General features: G+C 30.3%; 2 protein-coding genes across 2 annotated transcripts in view; one reads left to right on the forward strand and one right to left on the reverse strand.

Annotated features, from left to right (window-relative positions):
- LOC123697413 overlaps nt 1-25,492 on the reverse strand; it is a 37,107-nt gene extending 11,615 nt beyond the window's left edge. The window contains exon 1 of the mRNA XM_045643926.1: nt 25,250-25,492. The gene's annotated coding sequence lies outside the window, so the exon portion shown is untranslated. The remainder of the gene's footprint in view (nt 1-25,249) is intronic.
- LOC123697573 (histone-lysine N-methyltransferase SETMAR-like) lies at nt 848-1,891 on the forward strand. Its single transcript, XM_045644116.1, has 2 exons — nt 848-1,241; nt 1,290-1,891. Exons 1-2 carry the CDS (start codon nt 848-850, stop codon nt 1,889-1,891), a joined length of 996 nt encoding a protein of 331 aa, XP_045500072.1.
- Nucleotides 25,493-26,160: the final 668 nt, after the last annotated feature.

The following is a 26,160-nucleotide window of genomic DNA, read 5'->3' on the forward strand; positions in this document are numbered from 1 at the left end:
GATCCTAAATTGGTATTAAAACCCCCGACGCTACAATAAGATCAAAGTGAGTAGAAAAGGATGTTCTATGTTAATCATCATAACGATTATGACTTCCTTAACAACTTTATATAGTTCTTTTCAAACTTTCCCCTTTTAAATAATTTCTGTTTGAATGGTAGTGAATATGTTCAATGAATTACCTTTTTTATTAAAACATAACGTTCAAAGACATTATTTATTTATTTTATTTAACTAAGTATTTTATGTACTATTACATTACATAATATTAAAAGAAATGGAAAACATGCATAGCACATAAGGCAACCTTATCGCTTATCAGCGATCTCTTCCAGGCTGCCAATATATAGGTAAGATAACTTCAATAAATTTCGATTCATATATTAATAAATTAAATGTTTTCCAAGCACATTAGTTCAGTCTAATTCTGTAGTTAAATAAAGATACAGATAGTAATTAACGAATGAGCAATTAGCAAATCTTAACCATCTCCATTTATAGCCAATTACGGTTAGACCTTTGCTAATTGCTTACAAATGCTTTAGATTAATTTATACGAGTAATGTAAGCACAGGCACTTCTGAATCAGTGTATTAAGCTTCACTTAGTTCTCAAAAACCGGTGCAAAATAAACTTTAGTTTAGCTAGAGTCACATAGTTCCATAGATACCTGGTGCATTCAATAAGTACCTAGCCTCATCACCAGGGGGCGCTATTGTTTCAAAATAGGTTTACCACAGTGTAGCTCATTTGTTTTTAAGTATTTTTTTTAATTTTCATTCCAATCCCTTCATTTGTTTTAATTTGACAACCTATGGAAGCGAACGTATCGATCGGTTTTACAAAAATGGAAAAAGAGCAATATCGTTCGGTGATTCGATTCCTATTTTTGGACGGGAAAGAGCGTATCGAAATCAAAGGCCGCTTGGATGCTATGTACGGTGACTCTTTTCCATCGATAGCCACCGTCAAGAATTGGTTCAACGAGTTTGCAAGTGGCCGTACGTCGGTTTTTGATGAACCACGTCCAGGTGCACCAAAAACAGCTGCTACGGAGGAAAACATTAAAAAAATCCATGATCTCGTACTGACAGATCGCCGATTGAAGGTTCGGGAGCTAGCTGAGACTGTAGGCATTTCAGAAGGAACAGTCAATCATATTCTTCACGAGGAACTCGGCATGAGAAAGCTGTCGGCGCGATGGGTGCCGCATTTACTCACACCGGAAAACAAGCGCAACAGTGAGCCCACGTCGTAGACGTGTTTGGCGTTGTTTAAGCGGAATCCAGGGGAGTTTTTGCGTCGTTTTGTGGCGGTCGGTGAAACCTGGATTCACTGGTACACACGAGAGACCAAGGAGCAATCAAAACAATGGATCCAGACCGGGGAACGTGCTCCAAAGAAGGCGAAAACAGTAAAATCGGCCACAAAAGTTACGGACACCATTTTCTGGGATTCACAAGGAGTTGTCTACATCGATTACCTCGAGAAGGGTAAACCAATTACAGGGCTTTACTATGCCAATTTATTGGACCGATTCGACGCCGAATTAAAGAAAAAACGACCCCATCTGGCTAAGAAAAAGGTGCTGTTACACCACGACAACGCACTGGTTCACACGTCTGCCGTTGCCATGGCCAAATTGGTCGAATTATGCTACGAATTGCTGCCTTTTCCACCGTATTCTCCAGATTTAGCCCCTGGTGACTTTTTTCTGTTTCCTAATCTGAAAAAATCCCTCGCCGGGAATAGATATGGATCAAATCAGGAGGTTATCGCTGCCACGAAGGCCTATTTTACAGAGTTTGAGAAAACATATTTTTCGGACGGGTTAAAAAAGTTGGAGCATCGCTGGACTAAGGTATATCGAACTAAAAGGAGACTATGTTGAAAAATAAATTACTACTTTTCCAAAATTTTCGTATACTTTTTGTAGGCTAAGTATTTATTGAATCGCCCTCGTAGTTACATCTGTGACATATTTTGGAAATAAACGAGGTGACTTTTTTATTTAAATATTTATAAAGTGTGGCGTTATTTTGCTATTTATTTATTCTATGTCTTAACAAAGTTCACCCATTATAAATAATTAAATTAACTGAATGTTTCATTTAAGACTCTACATTCTTTCAATAATTTAGGTACCGTATAATTATGGAAGTTATTTCTCTCATATCCTTCAATTTCCCCCTATTTATATAAATCATACAACACCTACACAATAACTCGCGTATAAACAATATTATGTGCCAATAAGTTCAAACCATAAACATTACTGGGTAAACTAACATCGCTTTCCTGCCATACGATTGAGTTCAAACACCATGAAATTGTGGTATCGTAGGCGCATAATGATCGAGTCAAGCAAGATCTACGCTATAAATACAGGGCCGTATTCGAATTAATTCTCACCTTGAAGGCCGTTTGTGCTATTAACAAACTGTAGCAAATCTGGTACAAGCAACTGTAAACTATTATATTCTGATAGATTACTCTTGTGACATGATGATTTCGTAATTTTATTATTGAAAAAACTTTGAAGTAAGCTGAGCTATAAATTATTAAAGATTTAAATCAAAATATTAGTCTAGAAGTTTAAAAATTTTTCATATTTGCACTATGGTCGAATATTTGACATATTTTCATCACTATAATAAAAGTTCAAAGTACTTAATAAATGTTTTTAAATACTGGATCCCTAAACGATAAAAAATGAGGCTTTAAAACAACTCATTCAAATACTGCCTCTGGATATATGCCACACCCAGTCACGAATTTTAATTAAAATGCTACAGACGTATTATTTGACGCGAATCACCTGCGGGCGGTTAACAATTCAACACCTTAATGACTCGAGTAAAGAATACACTACAAAGTATTTGGATTTATATTAAAAAAAAAAACATAATGCTTATCTTAGGGAATAACATAGGTATTCATTATTAATGAAAATTAATTAGAGAACTAATAAATGAAAATCAATAATACGACTCTGTATATTAAACGCTTTCTAGGCAACATGACTGACTCAATTATTTGCTATGTTTATAGCCTTATAGGAGAAATCCTTTCCTTATAATAATGAAATTAAATCAACCCTGTAATTACCAGGTCACGTGTGTCTTGTTAACTTAAATTTAATTATAATTTTTCAATGTGAATGCCAGTTTGGCTGGCAAAGGATAAGTTAAAGAACTTTTTTTACCCATTTTAAACAAATGGAGAGAAATTCTGAGAAGAATTACAACATTCAAACTAATGTTATGATTTTTTACATTTAAACCATGTTAATTAATGTGATCTTTAAAAATATATGGTTGTTAATTGTTATACTATCCATTTATTGATGTTAGATTTAAAAGTAATTTGGTTTATATCCATTACATGCTTGTTTATACTGAAACTATTGTAATTAAAATAGTTTAATCGACCTTTTTGTCTGTGACCTTAGGATAATATGTATATTATACGGGAAGAAACAGATTAAATAGAAACCGTCAAATTAAGTTTATTTATTTTAATCGTTTATGTTTATTATACTAACGTATTTAATAAACAATTGTTAAAGGAAACAAATGTTTCTATGATTGCATGTTTATTTTCAACGTTTCTCTGCGTAATTACGTACCTATATAGGCTAGTTTTAACGAATTTTTATAATAGTTATTATTTAATAGGACCTTATAAATAACATTATATAAATAGCAATTTACGAGCGGCATTACTTCCATTTTGTATATTATATTCAATTATCTACTAACTATTATTGTAATGAATAGTAAGAATCCAATAAGAAAAGTAAGATTCATAATTTTGCTCTATGAAAATAAACACAAATTTCGGCGGAAATAGAACGCCATTACAGTTAGCAACATGTTATACGCAACCAAATCGAATCATAGCAATATAACTTGATATTAAATGTAAACGTGGTTAATATGCTGAGACATTATACAATATACATCTAATGGAATTCGTGAGTGAACTGTTTGCTTCTGCCACTCCTAGCATTCCAAATGCTCGCATGACATACATACAGAAGGAGAACTGCTAGGTTGTTTTTATTGGCGTTTTTATATGTTAAATAGATAATGGAATTGATTATGCCTGTTATGGAAATGTGGTACCTATTATATAATTATAAGAATTATATAATGTGCGATGCGTTTTTGAGACCTAATTTTCTGAGTTTTTATAATGTTCTCGTTTTTATAACATTATTATAGTTAGGTATGTGAAGAAAATATAGAGAAATATTTTCATTAATCGTGTGATAAAAGAAAGTAGTTTTAATCATAAAGCTTTCAAATTACCAATTGGAGACCCCACATTGAGTTTGCGGCAATCGTAATGCAAGCCTGTTTCATAATTATATTTAAGATAACTCTGCAGCTGGTAGCAATAAATTTTATTGTTGAAATTAAAAGAATATTGCATCTCTTAATTGATCGATTTTAATCAATATCTAATAACGGTCAACAAATAACTGTTATTTTACAATGATATAATAACATATAACATATACCAACTGTAAGGCCATTTTAATATGTAATAATTATACATAGTAGATGTGAACATAAAAACTATTCAAGAGTACCGTTCGGTGAAAGTACTAGCGATGTTATGATGTATGTCTATTATATAATAATCAAATAAAAATAACGAACTGCCTAACAGATATTTTAATTTAAGAAATAAAATGTAATAATGTCGAATTTATATTTCTACATGTAATAACATTTTATGTTAGTGCTTTTTTAAGTGTTTAATTATAATCATTTTAAAGTTAGAAGTTTCACTTTAGTGTATAAAAGTATTTCATTTAGACTCTAAAAACATGTACAAATTATTACTGAAAACTCTAGCATCGCAAAATAAACAAAGTTGTCATAGTAACTAGTAAGTACTTAGTTTTCGTATAATGTGCCAGAGTTGTTGTAATATATTATCATAGCTCATAAACAACAAGTTAAGTGTTAACACTATTCAACTAAATGTCACTTGATAGACCAACTTTGTTTGACTTGGTAATAGAATAGTTGCAAAATAGATTTGTAGTTAGTCATCACAAAACATGGTATTTGCAAAGCAATAATTAAATTTGCATACCGGATTCAAGTTCATGTCTAAATGCATTTAAATTGTTAGTGTCCTATTACTATTATATAATTAGTTAATTTGTCAAAATAATAATGTCATAGACTGCTAATATTTCTGAAACAAGGTTAATAATGGATTATATAAATCCAAATTTACTAAAAAGCATAAATTATTGAAATGCGCGAATGTATTATATGCATTGAACCAGTTAAAAGAGTTACACACATTACAGTATACATAATTGTATATTAATAATCTGTTGTTGTGTTTATCTTCGATTATATTATTATTATTATTCATGTACAAATACACTATTCAAATCATACTTTGAAAACTGTAATCTCTCCAGTACCCGCTCTTCTTTTAAACAATTTAAAGTATTGGAAAAGCTATAATTTAACCATAATCTGTGGAATTATGTGATAAAATTGTTCCGCCGTTTCGTTCCAAGTGAATTTATTGGATATTTTGTAAGCGCTACGTGCCTTGGGTCCGCGGGACGACTAACAATATTTAGAAAGTATTATTTTTGTCACTGTGAAAGTGCTGCGAGTGTATCTGCTTACACTTGTCAGCACTATGCTTATTGCTTATGTAAAAGGACAGTACTAGTATAAAAAAGTGATTTTTAACATATTGAGCTTTAGTTTTTTGGCAATTGTACATTGCTGTGTGTGTTTTTAATGCGTATGTTTTCAATCCTAATTTCTATGTTTCTCATTTAGAAAAAAAGGCTTCCTTTTTCGGTATAAATGAACAATAATCATATTGTGGTTTAAGACAATGTCTTCACTCTCCAGTACCCAATTTTTTTAATTATACGCAGAAGCTTATTTATTTATCTATTTAAAATGTGATAAAATATTCATACCATAATCAACTTCTCTTATGAAGCACAACTCATTAAATGCAAATAGGTATATATTTGAGTATTGAGTATGCAAACAGAAAGGCATCTAGTCGAATCGTTATGGTATTGGTTTACATGTTTACTTTCATCTTTATCATATTACCATCATCAAATATACAGGTTTTTAGGTCGAAGTTCCTTTTATAGAACAGAGAGCGTATTTTAGAGAATGATTCATTAAATTATATAATTAATAATAGACTACCTAACTTCCAATATATACCTACTTGTAGATGAAGAGTGAAAAAGAATTGTGAAATTTAATGTTCAGAAAAAAAACGGTAATCACAATAGTAACATGCTATAAATTGAATTAAATTCTATTAAAGTTATGCTATCTGAAATCTTATTACACTAACTACGTCTTTTTCCTCAGCAAATACAATCATAGTCCATTCTCAATGACTCAATAGCAGTATCGGATTGGGAATTGTTTTGGAGAGAAATTCTCGACTGAACTTGGCAACTTGTTTGGACCTAATCCATAGCAAATAAAAACTATGTAGGTCCAACATGAATATAAAAGTGCGTGGGCGCTGGAGGAAATAATAACGGCTTGTTTTTATTGACATAGTTACCGTTATACTCGCGGCCTTTGTGTTTTAAATAGTCAATCATGTGGCCTTTTTGTGTAGATAGATGGGAGATAGCAGATACAATGTTTTTTGTTTCATTTCAGGTCATAAGTCAGACAACCGCACACTCACGTCCGTCAATTTTCCTAAGGCTAAAGTAAAAACTTTGGAATGCCGCGAAGTGTGTTTTTACTGGTATTGTTTTTATAAGCATAGTTTTTAGGAGGTTAGAAAATATATTTCAAGCGATTTAAGTATTTTGTATTACTTAGAATTGAAATATATTTCATTTTTAATTGAGTTTGTTACGAGATTTATTTTTACGATCGAAGGAACGATTTTATATCTAATTCACACAACTTGGAAATAAATTATAATATAATATTGTATTATAATTTAATGTGGAATTAAATTGTAATTTGGTAATAAACATTAACATTTCAGTTAAAACTTAGTACCTACTCTCGATTTCTATCTTAAATAAACGAAATGTTTTATTACAAACAAAAAGAAAGATATATTTAACCTATAATATATAAAAGAGAACTGCATTCATATACTTATGATACCTATTGTTCTTGACTCGTAGTCGTTATCTATTCAGCAAGAAGCATATGAAATCACACAGGAAAATATTAATTTACGTCCGAGGTTGGACTATAAGTAAATGCGTATTAAAAAGACAATTGAACGCAGCATGCAACAATTACATTCTATTTCGTGACGATAATAGACGAAATTCATACATATTAACGATCGTAGTAATATTGTAACTGCTATAACTCGTGGGAGGCTATGTGTAATTATAAATATAGAGTCAAGGCCATACAGTTACTCATACCTAGTATCTAATCTGTGCTCAAACGCACTATGTGTGAGGAGGGCTAATTGCATCCGCTGATGGTATCAATGCACTGCACAAGATTTTGATTGCGTTGCAAGCGTTCTGCATTGCAATGACGGAAAGTCATTTTTCTTGTGATAAAGTGCATACAATATTTATGGCAGGTATACATGTGTATACATACGGTTTATAAATATTTTTATTTATATTATATTAACAACAATATCGCAATAAGAAAAATAATTATAAAGATTTTGTTTTTGAGACTCTACATTTAGGTACCTTTAGATAATAACACGGACGTGATGGTATTGCTCCTATGGAAACAATTTTACGATACACCCGATGAATAGCCTATTGGCAAAATCTTAGCTTTTAAATAATTTCTAAAAGAAACGACATTAAAGTACATACTATAAGTCTTTACATTAAATTATTGTTTTCACTTTTCACTCACGTGTAGGTAATTATTTTAACATTAAGAATATGGTTTTAATGTTTCGAACTTATGACTCGTGGCATTAAGTGAACCTAAAACTTCATATTTGCTGCTGCAGATAATTTAGTAGTGATTACTTGAGCAAGGCATACGACCTCAATCTCAAGAAACTAAATGACATTTATAGATAGGATTTTCTTTTACTGCCAGCATTTACATGCAACCATTTGTGAAATCGTTTGGAAATTTATTTATAATGTTTATCTACTAAGAGAACTCGGAACGAATAATTTATACATGAACTCTACGTACTATTCCCTTATATTATTCTAAAGAAGAAAAAGTTAAAGAAGTTTAGGGAAAATTCTGCTGTAAACACAATAAAAAAATTTCATGATTATTTCACATAAAAAACATAAATACTTTGAAAGTAAGAAATGGTGCTTCAATTTGAATGCGAAACAATTGTGTGAAACCGACTGCATGTGTTATTTTAATAATAGCACGTTTAGTATAATGTTTGACAACTCTATATTCGTACAAATATTAGACAAATGCGGATAATATCGCGGGAAACAACGAGTGAACTATCCAATTTAAAGAACGTTAAAAATTTCTTAGGAAAATATTAAAGAACCTGTTTCCGTAATTTCATTATAATTATAATTGGTTCCAAATATGTCTAATTTACCTTTTTAAACGAAAGGCAACTTGCAATGGGTATAATAAAGGCCTCGAATGAATATAAAATTCCTCAGATAAATCAATAGGTAATTTCCAAATAACCTGTTAGCGCAGCATGGATAAAATAATTAGCTTGTAAAACAAACATCGTGTTGTTTTCACAAAAATATACAGTGTTATTGATATATCCGATAATAAAATGATATACCAGTAGAGTATTTATTATTTCCTGGGGTAAAAGTCACGAAACGGTAAACGTTGAGTGTCGCCACCTTCCAATTTGCTGAAAGGAAATTACATGTTGCGTGCTTTTCCTCGTTTCGTTTATTTTCCTTTCTAGTTCCTAGTATTTTGTTGTTATACAATTGTTATAACAAGCTTTTAAAAATGTATGTTATTTTGTAGTAGGTACATGAAGCTGAAATTAAAATATATCACGCCTTTTCTACGTAGTATAAAAAAGTAGCTTTCTCTGTCCCTATGTTCCCATGTAGATATGCTTAAATCTTTCAAAACTAAGAAACGGATTTTGATGCGGTTTTTTTAATAGATAGAGTGATTCAAGAGGAAGGTTTAAGTATATAATTTATTAGGTTTTAGACAAAGCGGGCGAAGCCGCGGGCGGAAAGCTAGTTTTTAAATAAATATTGGTGTTAGAAATAAACATAGCAATGTGCGTTATGTAAGCCTTGTTAAATCATCAAAAATAATCTGAAGGCAAGGCCTGTTGTATAATAATCAACACACGTTTGTAAAACCTTCACACCGCAACGATTATAGGTAGATATTTACCTGTAATAAAGGTCTCGCCTATTCATAACTGATTTAATTTTTAAAAACATATTCTTTAATTTACTGAGAGTTTATTTACTTAGTTCAATGTTTATACCAGTATAGGTTTCGGTGAAATAAGTTTTCTTAAGAAATCACTGCATTAAATAGAAACTTATCATATATTTTAAATAATCCTGTCTTATTCATAACACTACGCAACTTATTTTACAAAATCAGGGAAATGACAGAAAAAAATTTAATTAGTTCAATCCTTTTATTCGACTATAATCAAACTGATATTTTATTTGGAGAAAAATTACACGATGTTCTAAATAGATGAGTTTATGATTAATTAAATCTCTCAGACTCATCTCGACTCCTCTTTTGATCTGCGAAATACCAATTGAGATCTAAGATTGATATGCAAATTCAGGACCTTGTCCGAATTACCAATTACCATACTATACGCAATAAACCCTTTAATATATTACAACACATGTACTTGGATATCATTACAAATCAAGTATAACGGGTACCTGTCGCTTCGGGCATGAAATGTTGATTGTCATGACATGGGGTCGTACGAAATTGCTTGCAATTTTAATCAAGCGAAAAACCTATATGCAACGGAACAATTGAGTGTATTTTTTGTCTCTGAAACCGCTATTTTTTACATAAATGCTCTGAGATATTTTTTATATGTTATGCCTATTAGTGCGTTAAGAAATAAAAGGATTAAGATGTGTTCTTCATAGTAACCTAATAAAAATTTAATGTTAAAAAAAAATTCAGGTACGTGCTTATAGAGCTGAAACCTGAAATACCAAGCACGACTTCTTGAATCAATGAATATGCGAAAAGTATTGTATATCAATCCGATTTAATTAATTCATCGACAGATAAGGACGTTTTTATAGACTTATAAATTATTACAGTCGTTTTGTTACATTTAAGAACATGTTGTTGAACATGTCCTTATATTACCTATAGCTATTCTATATTTAGTACTATGCTCCGCGGTTTTACCCGCAGTACTCCGATCCTGTTGGGGGCTACCGAAATAATTTTTCAAATCGGACCAGTTGTTCCTGAGATTAGCGCGTTCAAACAAACAAACTCTTCAGCTTTATAGTATAAGTATAGATAAATAAATCAAGGAAGATAGTTTGAATTGATGTCCAAAATCTACTATCTACTGTTCATATCACACTTTTCTCAAAACGAATATTTCCTTCCTTTAAAGTCGGTTAGACATATGCTTCGAATCTTAAATATAGCTTAGTAAATTATTTGACTAATTAATCAGAAATGAATCTACATACCTTCATTATTATTTCAGCAAATCACAAATGGTCTGATACAATGACGAATGCTTACTATGCATAACAATGGGACCGTAGACATTGTTATTCACAATAAGCCCGATCACATAGCAGCCATTGAGTTAAGAAGGCCATTGCTTATCAATTCACAAGACGTTGGACCTTTGAGATTTGTCGATCAAATCAGTTTAAATTGGAACGCTGCAGTTTTAAATAAATGAACTCATTATTGCTAATAGACGTCTTTAAAAATGGTTACTAGGTGAAACAAGTTTTCATGTTGCACATATAATGAACATGACTGAACTTTTTACTCTGTACAAATTAAAATAAATTCAATCAGGCGGTTTAACAAAAATAAAGAGTTAGTTAAGTATAAAATCAATTTTAAATTTAGAATTAACAGTTTTATGCGACTCTATTTGCAGATAACAAATCGACTTTCGTACTGATGATTTTCTACTTTACGACGATAAAATTACTTATAGATAAACCACGTACACTGCGTGCACGTTTAAATTTCTCCTTTTAAATAAAACAAATCTTCATTTAATATAAAAATATCATTGTATGATTACAAGTATTACACATAGATATTTCGTAACAAGTTACGTTTTAACTCAGTAATTTGTGGACCGTGTCAATTATTCGCCAAACGATGAAAATAGACGTGCATTACAGTTGGTTGTATTATGCAATGTGCTGCGAAGGGGTAAGGATGAAATCGCATTACATCGATCCCCAATCGCTTGGAATATCGTCTCATTTATCCAGGCAATGAGTCAAAAGGAATTTTGCATGCTTACTCGTCTATTTTGAGCGTTTATAGCCTTAGTTGCTAGATGCTGATGCCTATTCTTGTCGACGGTAAATCAAGAGTGAAGCAAGGGAGAGTTTAAAAGCTATTCTTTAAATGCCTAACATTAGAAGATGAAGTTAAATGGACGTGGCTAATAGTACCTACCTAATTATTCACGAAGAAATCTTTAGAGTGAAATATGCACACTTACAACATTTTCTTCATACATATGACAGGATCAAAATTTATTGCGTAAATAATAAAAAGTTGGGTTAAATTCAATTCATCTTTCAATATTACCAATTTGAAATTTCAATATTTCAACACTACTATCAGTTAACAGCAGTATTGTTTTTGTATATTGTATTAAAAATAAATACTGCCGCTACTGAAAAATGGAAATTTCCTGCAAAATGTTTTTACGTAATTACATTATAATAGAAGTAGCTTTAGAACATTTAATTATATTGCACCATCGTAATCGTACAATGATGAAATGTTCTAAAACAAATTTTAGCAGTAGGCAATTGTCGAAGAATGTTAAAATGTACTGTATTGTATTTCACGTGGTTACGTAAACCAAATTTTCGGCCAATTAAATTAAATTGCATCCGCTGTGTAGTTTTTCGGTAATTATTGTATTAATAGCGAAACCTGATTAATGCCATTGTTAAAGTGGATAATTATGCGTTTGGCTGTTGGATGTTATTATATTGTACAGTACTGAAAATATAAATACCTAACATTTAAGTGGATTGAACACACTGAACACGAAAAATTATAGTTGTTAACAGTCGTTTACGTCAGTTAGGGTGTAATTAATTTGAGTAGTGTGATTTTTATTATAATTCTATTATTTGTGATGTTCGAAAATCTAATTTTGCTTTTTGGTTGATGCAAACTAAGTATGGCAAGTTGATATTTCATTATTTACATAAGTATTGAAATGAGACGATGAAGAATATTTTAAAATGAAGATGGTTCTTTCTTAAACGTTTTAAATATGTGAACTTTTTGGTGTGAGGATAATAGTGTGTTTTTGTTATTTTAATCCAAAGAGATCATTAGTAGAGATAAATACATACCCGTCTTCCTTGGAGCGTAGCGGTCAAGGAAGGTCATAGTGTTTTTAAATTATAATAACAAAGGTAACTGTTTTTCTTAGTTCTTAGGAATACGATTTAGTTATCTTTAAAATTCAAAGATTATTTAAAGAAATAAACATTATGTGTTATTTCTCTTTAAAATGTTTGGCTAGGTATGGTATTTGATTTTTTAAGGTGATATGAAATGATGAATTTGGCACAGAATCAGTTAGCCCCTTTCTTGGGAGGAGCTATGCCTATTGCCTTTTTACTAGATATATCTGTTAAATTGATGACATGTTTCATAAATTTTGGTTAAAATGTTAGATGTTGTGTGAGTTATGGGTACCTAGTTACTTAAAAAAGTTTTATTAGTGTCAGTTTTACGCACAGTAAAATTATACACAAGACATCACGATTGACCCAGTTTTGACATTGTTTTAGTAATTAATAGCTAGCTATGAGTTTTAAAATACCTATATTCCATACATATAATTCTGGTAGTAACGATGTTATGTTGAAAGTGAGTTATTAAACTTTTTTTTAAACATAATATGTATATTCACAAAATCAATACATTGATGATTCAGGACATGACTCTACATTTAATATGTCTGTTATTTATTGCTGTATACTTAGTAATAATATAGTTTAAACCACTGATTTCATACATAGTCTGAACGTTTTATAAAATTAGGTATCCTTTACGAAAATGCAAATAGATATTGATTAGCTGGTTTTATTTTTATAATTGAAAAGCGGATAAAGCATAACAGAGAAATGTTTGTGATGGCAATTTCAAATTTTAGTATACAAAACCGATCTAATGAAAGATGTTCAATTAAGGTAAGGTAATAGAGCCATTAAAACTAGAAGAATTAAAAAAAATATTAAAAGATATCGAAATCGCAAGCAATTAAAAACGATTACTTCAGATCCCTGGTTTCTCAATCATTTCTGAACTTAACAAGCAAGCAATAAATTTGTTGAAATAACAAGGGCTTTAACAACCTGTTAATGTGATTTTATGCAATTAAATTAACACTTGCGTGATTATATTATTATGATTTAATTTCATGAACGTCGGTTAAAATGAAAACGAGTTAGTCTGGCTTGCGTGCGTGTTCCAAACATGATGATGACTTTGATGTTTAAAGAGAATGTTCTGGAAAAATAAGTGTGCCAGTTGAAAAACTGTATAAAGCATTAGATATTAATATGTTTGGTATAGCAGTATTATACCTTAGGACAATGTCTCAAAAGTCCTTTCATAACTTTCTAATATTCCTTCTGAACTTAAAAATTCTTGATGCAATTATTCTTGATGACATCTTTTCAGTGCTTCCTTAATTAATTTTACGAGAAATAGAACTTGTTTAGTAGAGTGGAAAGTGGAAACGCTATAAAAGCGTATTCAGAATATTTATGCAAAGAAAGGGTCATGGGTTATGAGCAGTGTTAAGCTCGTTTGGAGAATATAAGTGTAGCCTGTAAATATTTTGGTACACCATTGCGTACCTATTATAATTAACGAATAAAAGTTTCTCAGTTCACTACAAATTCACAAGAATTGTAAATGGAAAACATTGTAACACGTCCACTCCGATTGATTTGTCAACAATTTGTCGTCAATCATTCGAAAATGAAAAACACAAATATTAAATAAAAATACCTTGAACGCACGAACGAACAAATAGCGTGAAATATTTTAATACACATAAGCAATGGAATAATTTAAGATCATTTATTCATGAAACGCATACCGTATTGTGATGAGTCACTTAATCCAGTCTTTGAAGCGTGAATCTTTAGAAGCACGTGGGTTGTCTTTTGTTTAAGATAAATTGTTTGCGGCACGCAGTGAATTCATCACGCGTTCTATGTATGGACATATATTGTATTGGTAGACTGATGTACGATAGATTTAAATATCAATTGATACGTTTTGAGCTTAGAGTTAGTGACAAAAATCTGTTAGAGACCAAGTCATAAATGCGTTTTATTTTACTAGTTTCCTGTGGAAAATATTAAAATTAAATACATCTGAGTAGGTGGTAGGTAATAAAGGAAAAAAAATATACCTATCTATATAGGTAGTGTGTTGATTTTTTTAACCATTTATAGAGCAGGTAACATTTGATTTCCGAAATTTGAAAGAATGTACCTATTACGCAAACAATAAATTAGTAATCAGTAAAAAGTAGCGAACATTTTTAAATAGATTCATGATTATTCATTATACTATGTAATTAATTTTCAGCTTTTGATTCAACCGCTTGCAAAAATAATTAATACAATTACGCAATAATAAGAACTAATCGTTGTTAGGCGTTGCCTAACACAATCTTAGCTGAGCATCAGTCGGCACGAAATTTTGCGTAAGTATTTACATATATCTACTGCAATTTGCGTTACGTACTAAAGATAGTGGAATGCTTTCCTACAAGTGAAAAACATTTTCAATAGACATAAATCACGACTTCGATTTATATGGTTTAGGAAATCCTTACTATAATGTTACAAATGCGAAAGTGTGTTCGTTTTTCTTTCTAATACGTCGCGATGCAATTTTATGTTAAGATTTTTTTGTCTGGAAAACTTTAAGACGCTAGGGGGCTTTATTTTCAATCGATACGCTGGCGAAGCCGTGGCTAATATTTAGGAATCAATTTTTTTTTAATTTTCTGAGGAAGTTATTATATACCTTCTTTATTTTGAATATCTAGTAATGATAATAGGAGGTAGTACCTACAGGTATCCATGGAAAGTCGCAAGCTAGGCACACAATTAACTAATTTAAAAAGCAATGACGTCTAACGGAAGAAGATTCAGTTATTTATAAAAGCATGGCAAATAAAATTCATTAAGAATTGCTCAAATCTGAAACTAAAAAATAGAAAAACAGGTTGGGGAAAAGCGATATACCTACTCATTTAATTTAAGGTGATTTTAATCTACCCAATATAAAAGCTGCGCTCTGCGGTTTCACCCGCGTGGCTCCGTTCCTGTTGGTCTTGGCGTGATGATATATAGCCTATAGCCTTCCTCGATGAATGGGCTATCTAACACAGAAATAATTTTTCAAATCGTACCAGTAGTTCCTGAGATTAGCGCTTTTAAACAAACAAACAAACTCTTCAGCTTTATAATAATTATAGCATAGATTAGTTGTTTTCTCTGTTCTCTATTCTGTCTATCATTTATCACTCATTTAAGTCTACAAATATTTAAATATAGGACATAATAATACATAAGCTATGTGCATAAAAATATTCTTTATTATACTCATAATAGCATTGATATAAACGTTACAGTCAACACATCCTGACTTCCATATCTGGTAGAGGTTATTTAAAGTAGATTTCAGTTGCACAGGACTAATTTCCTAATTGCTATACAAATTATTATGCTCTATCTATAAATATTCATATTACCTATGTAATTGCATATTCATAAACATAAAGTCAATTCATACATCTACCTAAAATAGGAGTAGATTAAAATTGATTTAAAATTCATTAATATCTATAAAAGTTAAAACCTTAGTTTTCAGTTGCCAGAGAAGCACTATTTTTCTAAGAACTGAGAAAAATATTATTTATCAAATTCTTATCTAGTAATTCGTACTCTCCCTATCAACATCTTAGAAATATTGTTCAATTTCTAATATTCAAGCAAAATAACACCTAAACTGTCATAAAAAATAATCAGGCCAGGCAAAAGCGGAACCCAACGGCTTACAACTGCAGCTATAAGTAGGCACTAAGTACTTACATTGACTAGACTTTACGGTTGAATGCACAGGATTACTCGATGCGTATTGCAGTCACGTTCAGACGGTATCAAGCCATTAATGTCACCACGGTTTCTGTGCGACTTACGAACAGGCTGGCCTAGAATGCTTTTCGTTTAAAAATCTGGGCTTTCAAATGCTTTAGATACCTATGTCCGGATTTAATTGGTACACAGATAATGTTTAGTCTATTATTTTTATTTGTAGGAAATCCCCTTCTTTTATAAAGCCGAAGAATATTACGTACTTTTTGTTTCAGTTTATATTTGCGAGTGTAAAAGACAGACAAGAAAACGAAATGAAAAATCTATGTTGAACAATATTGAATATTCATATTTAATTCAATCTTATTTAAAAATTATAGTCTGATTATTAATATGTATGTTGTAAAGTGCGATACGAGAAGCAAGTAATAAAAAATTCAGTTACTTTTATATCACTTTCTCAATTCAAATTATGATATAAGATCTGCTCTATATTTTAAATTATAAATTATATCGTTTTAACAAACTGAATTTACGTAATTTAATTTTAACTCTTTCATTTTTTACATATTAAAATAGCTTAAATTAGTTTCTATAACAAAATAAGAATGCAATAAAAATAAACGGCCGTTCTATTAATAAATACACAAAATTAATATTCATGATAATATTATGGGTTATTTGAATAACAGGATTTGTTCTTCGTCAGTTATCGAGGCACGTTTTATAGAGGTTTAAAACGTATTTCCTTTCTTAACTCCATGTATGTCTAGCGTAATGCCTATTTCCTTTTATTTATGTTTGCTATATTAGCGGCAGTTAATTAATTAAGCTAATCACAATTATTAAATAAGAAAGTCTGTTTTCTTGTATGTTCCGCTCTCTCGGTCCCACTGAAATTTTCTTAACGATATTCAGAGGTTTTGCGTGTAAAATTAATGAGATTATTTAATGAGTGGATATTTTTTATTAAATATAATATGATTTTCATAAATAAAGGTTCCATTGCTAGCAGTTCTTTTTTTAAAAACTCCTAGCAAAAGACGCACGAGGTGTGCAAACTTTTAAGTTGGTACCTACTGTTCAAAATGTTATAGAAAACAAACGGTGTTCGTATTTAAGAATATCGTTTTTAATAATTCTGTTACGAGTGAAATATCTAACGTACAATATGCATGGAATGCAGTATAAAATTTATTAGCTACGCACCTTTTTGTTTCATAAATATTATATGCGTAACCTTGGCCGTTATATTTTGCAATGTTATTATTTGAAGGCGAACAAATGTTACAATACGTGATATGTTATGAATACTGAATATACAATATTTGTAATAAACTGCCTAGATTTAAATAGAAAAAATTAAATTCTATAAAAAAATGATCGAAAAAATGCAAATCCTGTACAAGTGATTGACAGGTGAAAGAAAAAATATGATATTGAGATTCATTGAACCGCGGTAAAGTTTTGGTCTATTTCGCATATCAGCATATATGTTTGAAATATTAATTTTCTTGTTGCGTTTTCCAAGTGGATTTCCTTGCTCATTTCCGTAATGTTGTAACCGGGTATGTTATGGATACTTGATGTGAATTGAATTGTATATATTTAGATGGAAATTCATTTTGGCGTGGTTTGTGTTAGTGCCGACGGTGATTATTTAACGAATGCTTTATGACTTTTATTTGTAACTCGCTGTGCCGCGCGGTTTCACCCGCGTGGCCCCGCTCCTGCTGGTCTAAGCGTGATGATTCATGATATACGCCTATAGCCTTCCTCGTTAAATCTAACACAGAAAAATTTTTTCAAATCGGACCAGTCGTTCCTGAGATTAGCGCGTTCAAACGAACAAACAAACAAACAAAAAAAATCTTCAGCATTATAATATTAGTAAAGATTATTTTTTCTTTATAGTGTAAACTTTTACTATGTTCATTTTAATAGAAGGTTCCATTAATACTTGAACTGGAAGCTTCTATACATTGCTATTTCAATGTTCTGGAAGCAGGTTTAACATTTCAAAATATTTTGTTACTATGCAAGCAAAAATTTTTTTTTGGTGCATCTTTGGCGTTATAAATTAAATTTATTACCGTACATAGTATTTCATTATGTAATCTCATAAAATCAAAACGATTGCATTTTAATCAATAGACATATAGTCTAGATACTAATCTAAACGAGTGAAAGCCAAGCCAAAATTGCATAATTAATTTATTATCTTAACAACTATAGTTTAATCTATGCTTATCGCAGATAAAATATATACACGATACTCTATTTAAAAAGATAATCTAGCAAAGACAAAGTCATCAATAAACTACAGAAAAGTACAACTACATTATCTATGGCACTTAACGCATAGACAATTAGTTTCGCAGTAACATCCTGAACGGCATCACGTTAAGGCTCGATTCGCAGTTCGCGGTGACAACTTTTCCGCTTTCTCGACTGTAAACATTCCACGCTTACCGCTATCGATACCTCATTGCACGATTACGTAATCGGTAATACGCTTTGAGATTTTTTTGGTTTGAATAAAATGATTTTAACACAAAATATGTAAACGATAATTTGCAACAATAAACAATTTAGATAGATATTTATAATAAAATAATAATATACAGGAGAAATAAATTAATTATTCCTATTTTTGAAGAAAATTTAATTATATCTATTTGAACCCGAAGATCGTTTCTTGTTCTGCAAACTTACATGTCTGATGTTTTGAAATATTGACCCTCACGCGGTCCATATAGAATCTTACACTCTACGTTACTCTACGGTTGAAATTATTACTTTCCTTGGAAATACGACTAAAGATTCATAGTATTTAGATTATCTAGATCGCGCATTCTACATTGTGTAAACATGAGCATTTCCTCAATTCATTCTTTCGCTAATTTCTGTACAGTGACAGATAACTACAGTTTGTAGAGCTTTATGTGAATTTATAATGCAACACGCGTGCGTTAAAATGTTGGTGAAATCACACAACATTATAATAAAACCGTTTTCCCGCGTAAACTAAACACGATTTTTGCAATGTCAATTTCTAACATGACGTTAAAAGGAGAGTTCTCACGGCAAATGTTTTATGAACCGAAAAACTGTTCGTTCGCGTCGTTTAGCGGTAGTTGGATAGCCGAAAAAAGATTAACCGTCCTTGATATTGCGTTTTATCTGGCTTTCTTTGTGAATGTTTCACACGATGATGACGGGAGCGATGTCAGTGTTCATCTATCCTTAACTTTTTGCTTGATTGTGTGTTTGTTAATTACATTTTTTCGGTGTGTGAAATTAAGATGGTTCCTCAATTCTTTCTTAATTTTAACAGAATATATTTTATAAATTCGCAATTATACACTAATAAAATAATTGAGAGATTTACAAGTAATTTCATGCAAATTAATATTTCGCGATTAAAAATGAAGCAGTGGATTACTTTATTTTTGCCTTGGCCTACTTTACCCAATTTAAAGAATACTTAAAATCTAATTACCTATGTTACTAGTTTTATACATATGATTTTTTTAAAGTAGATAAAATTGTCTCTTATTCGTTTCTTAGTATAAAATTTATTTGTGATTTGTGAAAGTACAAATATTTGTGCTCGTTTAAGATTAAAATGTGCTTGCATCACTGTTTTCAGAATTATAATAAAATTTTTAACAAAAAAATGATGATGAGTCGTTAGTGAAGAACATTTTGAAGAGAAACTCTTTAGGCGTGTTGAGTGTAAAATCTCAAGGTCGCGTCATGGCAGTACCGTCACGTCATGAAGCAAGCGACGATTTTGGTACCTATCTTTGAGTCTTGCCACTCGGCACTCACTCTTTTTTTTTTGTTGTTACTTAAAGTTATTTGAACTTTTACACTTCAATACCACGGTGTTCAAATAAACATTGACAGGATTGCGGTACCGTTTAAATGGTTTTCAAACGAAAAAACACTAAATTTGTACACCAGTCACGCCTTGTTCGAGCCAGAAGCGTTGTTTTAAAGGCCGTGACCATTCTGTCGGTTCTTAATGAACCGTGCACAGCTAATGAATGGTGTTACACTGTTTTGAAACCGAGGATGTTAGTGAATACAAAAAAGTTGTGAAACGACTGGTAAATATTGACGATAGTGAAAGTTTTATGGTTGAATTGTTTAATTGCAGTGCATTGCAATTTGACAAAGTTGCACACAGTTATTGTAATATGAAGGGATTCTTTATACTTTTTTTAAACTATTACTACTACTGATATAAATGGTTTCATGGCATGTATGGTGATTTCATTTTCCTACCCTGCATTTCGGCATTTCCTGTCTTTTAGTAGATTATAGCTAAAATCTCTACAATATTAATAGGTTTTTATGAGTCTAACGAATTATGAAATTCAACTTAAGTACAATTTATAAATTAAAATTCCTTCCTGAAAAGATTATAATATAAACCATTTATTTCTACCAGTGTCAATGCGAAATGTTTCTAAACACGGGATGTATTCATTGGGCGAAAACACAACATCGTCAGGCTTCTATTGTTTGGCCGCTACACCGAATGTGGTATAACGTATCGTGACAATAACCCCGAATTTACAATGCTAACATTTTCATTTGTTTCCTTAAACATTTGAAAACGACTCTGTATATGTTTCGTATCTTGTATGTTCCTGAAAGGGGCTATGACAAAAATATTATAAAGCTATGATTTCAAATCATAAGTTAAGTAGCAATAGCTCTTCACTCATTATTAACTACATAAGTGACGCTATTTTTTTAATTGACAACTTTCCAAAAAAATAAATTTCATGTGTAATGTAAGAAGTAAAATTATTTGTAAAAAAATAGTATATTTTTATAGATAAATCTTAAAGTCACGTTACAGGAAATATTTAAACAAAATACCGCTTATACAACGAAAGCTAAACCTGAGTTACGAAATCATTACTGCAAAAAAGAAAACTTAGAAATGCTGTCAATTATTGCCATTGCATTACTATACGATACTTTAGCCAAGTTCGTTCACCTTTCGTTTTTATTTATTTTATTACATGAATCCATTGTATTGATTACAAAAGTTTAAAAATTATCCAATCGAATACAGCTGTATCGAATAAATAATACGAAAATGGATGTAACTATGATGTAAATTCTGAAAAACATTTATAGACATTTTATAACGATTTTTTACTCATAAATTCATTTAATTTTTATCAAATTATTTGTAAAATCATTCTACTTTAGGTACATTATATACTTAGTTCAATTTACACACTATATTGAATAACAGGTAATTAATGTAAAAAAAAACAAAATTTTAATTTGACAAACTTGTTTAATATTTCGTATAACGTGATAAATAATAAGTACATTACATTTATATAATATTTATCGTGAAGAAAACATGTTAAAGACAAGTTAAGTTAACAAAAAGTCTATTACATAATGGTCCTCAAAAACTTGAATTTACTTCAAGATATGTAAAATTTATTGCCAAACTTAAACTGTTTGGGTACAAATTTAAATTCAAAATGGCTGACTTCTTAAATGTCACAAGAAACTATAATGTATATAATGTGGTTAAAAACTATTTATTTTACCTAATTGCATCCTTACCTACACACGTATATATGAATAACATATTTAGGAGTTAAAAACTTTGTAACGGATATACATATGCGAAATAAAACATGTTTTAAGTAATAACTACTAATTATGATATATATGCGTAAGTATCAATATACTTTAATTTGCATCCATTATATAATAAATACGAAATGCCGAGGATAGTTTCTTAGGCATTAAGTGGAAACAGGAAATAGATGATACTTACATAAGTCGTAACGCACAACTTACGGAGAGGCGTGTAATGAATATAGAAGGTATTGTTCTCAAATCTACTAATGTACTAACGAGCTTGGATTATTTGAAATAAGTAACGTTTTGTTTTGCAATACCGTAAAAAGAATTGCTAACAAATGCTATTGTCTCTATCAAATTTGAGTAAAACATATCTACTTCAAATTTATATAATCACTATTAAAATATGATTGATGAATGAAATTTATCAATAAGCATATTTAATGAAATACCATACTAATCCTATGAAGAATTTGTTTAAACGCGCTAATCTCAGGAACAACTGGTCCGATTTTAAAAATTATTTTGGTCCCATTCATCGAGGATGGCAATATACTCACGCTAAAATATCATAACGCTAGATGGTATAATGTATGTTGATTATTTTCTTTTAAATTTGAGTCTATGAGAGCAGTACAGTTAATTCACATCCTGTAGGTATATGCATCTGTATTCTGTAGAGCATAAGTGCTAAATTGTGAGTATGATAATTTTAAGCCGTTAGGTGACGACACAAATAATTCTCGTGACTATTTATTTATATCAGAGAAAACTATTTTTTTTTCTTGATATTATAAGTTTAGACATTATCATTTATAGTAGGTACATGCGGAATAAACTTTGCATTATTCTTTATTATTTATGATTTTTCTGGTTTCATATTGAAAACATATTCGCTACTCCATATAATTGTAAAATCATTACTTAATTGTAAGTGGTTACGACTTACGATATAAGATTTCTAACGATATGTAAATATCCTTAGGATCGGCTATTATCGTTGAGTGACATCATATTCATGTGGCATCATGCTTTGATTATGTTTTGTGTTGAGCTTTATATTTATAATTATGTAGTGTGTTTTTAACGATATATACTTAATTGTATTTCTTTGAATACAAAAAATTATCCACTCAATTTTTTTATTATACGTTTACACTAAGTAGGTGCATGTAGAGCTCACTTGGATATATATTTATTTTAATTCCTTTATTGTAAACTGACGCATATACATAATGTGTCAACTATTAGTGAGTCAAGAATAAATAAACAATTTTAAATCACTCAACAATAAAAAGATTCACACGACCAATACAATACGAAGAATGCTGCAGAAATAAACATCCATATTAATAACAATTTATCTACTGACATGGAAAAGTGGAATTCTCAGGAACCGAATGCGTAAAATTTACACTTTTCCTAACATATCGAGTGTCTACTTTGTATTTCGTGATAGATAACTAACATTCACTGAGTTTATTCGTTCCGCATAACTTCATTGGAAACCGTTCGTACCCACTAACTTCTAAAGTATATAACAGAACACGACAAGCCAGTCTTGTGAATATTAGAAAGCTATACATACAATTAACTAATTAGTGAACGTGCTTGATTAATCTTTTTAATCGTACATGTTTTTGTGTAAACTTCCCTTGACCATTTTAATATAATCGCTGCAATTATGCCAAATTTTACAAACAACTGTTGAATGTATTGTACATTTTTGTTACACTTCGACTACACTGTAAAAAAGATTATTTAATAACTAATCTAAATAAGTGTTTTTTGTACGATGTCGTTAAATATATGAAAAAAATAGATTGAGTCACAATCATGCTGCTAAGTAGGTAGGTATTATACAATTTGTGTTAAATATTTATATATATAACTTGAAAAATACTGAAAGTAAGAATTTGAAAATGAATTCAAAATATTTTGCTCTGGTTACATCATGTGAGACGTTGACATAAAACAGACGTTTAAAATTATGTTTATACGACATACTTTTTCAGTTATTTTGTGATGTATCAAAGACTTACATGATCTGAATCTAAACGATGTATCGAATGATTTACGACGGTCCCTATATCAACATCATCTGGCATATAAACCTGTTTGGAATTCTGTATACACATAGAATGTAGGTTATTCAAATTCACTAGTAAAGCGCTTCTATAACATGATACGCCAGCAATTTTCACGATACATTTTCACAGTTGCATGTTTAAACCGCATGTAGGCCGATCGTCCGCGAGAAATCGCTGTTGTAAACAGATTTAATGGCATGCAAAACTTTGGGAATGCGGGAAATAGACATAGACTAAGTATAGAGTTTAGACGAATGTTATGGGTATTGCTATGGATAAAAATATTCTTTGCTTTTTACAGAATGTGTTTTTAAAAAGAAAAAAACTAAGGATTAAAATATGTTAGTGTGATTGTTCTATATTTGAAATGTTTCTTTTTTAAATCATGCTTAAGAAAATACACGTTCCTAGACGATGGAAGTATGATATTCAGGCATTTCCTTTTTTATAAGATACGGAGATATAAATAAGATATTTTTCTATATGTAGAGAAAATTTCATAGAATGTTTTTTTTATGATTGTGCCTAGTGTGGGATTTATTTTGAATCACAAAATCTTATTAGTTATTATGTTATAAATTAATATACCTACATAATTAATACATATAATAATAAATAATTTGTATTCATTTAACTTATTCTAAAATAATGTGAGCTAGATAAACCTAAAGCAATTTTATAAACTACATTATTGCTTATTTTTTTAAACTGGTTACCTATACATATCTATAATTTGTATAATTATCAACATATTCATACATTTATTACCTTGCGTTAAATATAAAAGTAAAAAAGATAACAAAACTTCATTATATCCCAAAAAAGGTTCGACTGCAATCAATAACTTAAATACTAAAGCTGATTCAAACATCTGCCTCGTTGAGATTTATAAAAAAAAAAGATAATTATGCATCTGTCCAATCAAAAACACCTTGCATTGAAAGTCTAAAATAATATGCAGTGGTAGAGGCAAAGTGGTAGAGTACCTAATCGAAAATTTAATTAAAATGCTATTAACTTAAATGATTATTAATCACTGTTTAAATTGAATTCTTGACTTTATCTATAAAATATGTACAATTATTTACGGTATTTTCATAAGAGCTTAGCTGTATATTCTTATGAAATATTACTATAGTAGAGGCTATAGTGTGTGCAAAGATATCATCATAATATTATTATCATATACTAATTTAAAGCATTCAAAATGTATACGTACATAATTAACAATCCAATCAGTGTCCAATAGTTGATCCAATCAAAAGTCAAAATCACAAAACAGTTTTATTCAGTCCACACTGTCCACTAATAAAAAAATTAAAAAAATAAAATTTTAAATTTGGAACTGTAGCCGAAGAGTGCGCGTCGGGTCTTACGATAGCCGGCGTCCGGACGAGCGTAAGTATACTTTCAAACTGACGTCTAAAGGTGTATTCTTTGAAGCAAGCCGGAGCAACGAACATCGTCTGCCTTGTCAGGAATGCTGTACTGCAACCTCAGCTAAACTATATATTTCTTTACATGGCTCAACTGGAATATATACTGGAATACAAAATGCAAAAAGAGTTGTCCGCTAATATCCGCATGTTTTGAAAACGCCTTATTGGGCATTAGAACAGCTGTATAAGGGTTAGCAACTCTTTATTTTAATACATAATATTATATTCAATCATATTGTTATAAAATAATAATTATTTATACATATTATTGTAAGGCAATGAGGTCTTGTATATAAAAGGTTTTTCTTTGCACATTCGTTATATTTTTTTTTGTTGGTGATATTCACAATAATATCCGAAACTCAATAGATATCAGTTTTTAATCACAAACAAACAAACTGTTTATATATTCAACTTTATATTTAAGTTTAAAAAAAAGTTTGCTCTACATATTTGTAAAATAAAAAAAAAACACGTCATACTACTTTTGGTAATTTCGTTCGAAATAAATTGCAATAATTTATTAATTAGAAAATCGACTTTCATAAATCATCCTGAAGTTTTGACGATGATGCATCGAAACTTGAAACCGGTCGTAATTGTAATTAATAAATTATTGTATTAATTGCAAATATAGAAGGCTACTTGTAATGTTTTATTAAAGTTTATGTAACATTTTTCCAGGTGTCAT

The sequence above is a fragment of the Colias croceus genome, chromosome 14, assembly GCF_905220415.1.
Source record: "Colias croceus chromosome 14, ilColCroc2.1".
NCBI classification, from domain to species: Eukaryota; Metazoa; Arthropoda; class Insecta; order Lepidoptera; family Pieridae; genus Colias; species Colias croceus.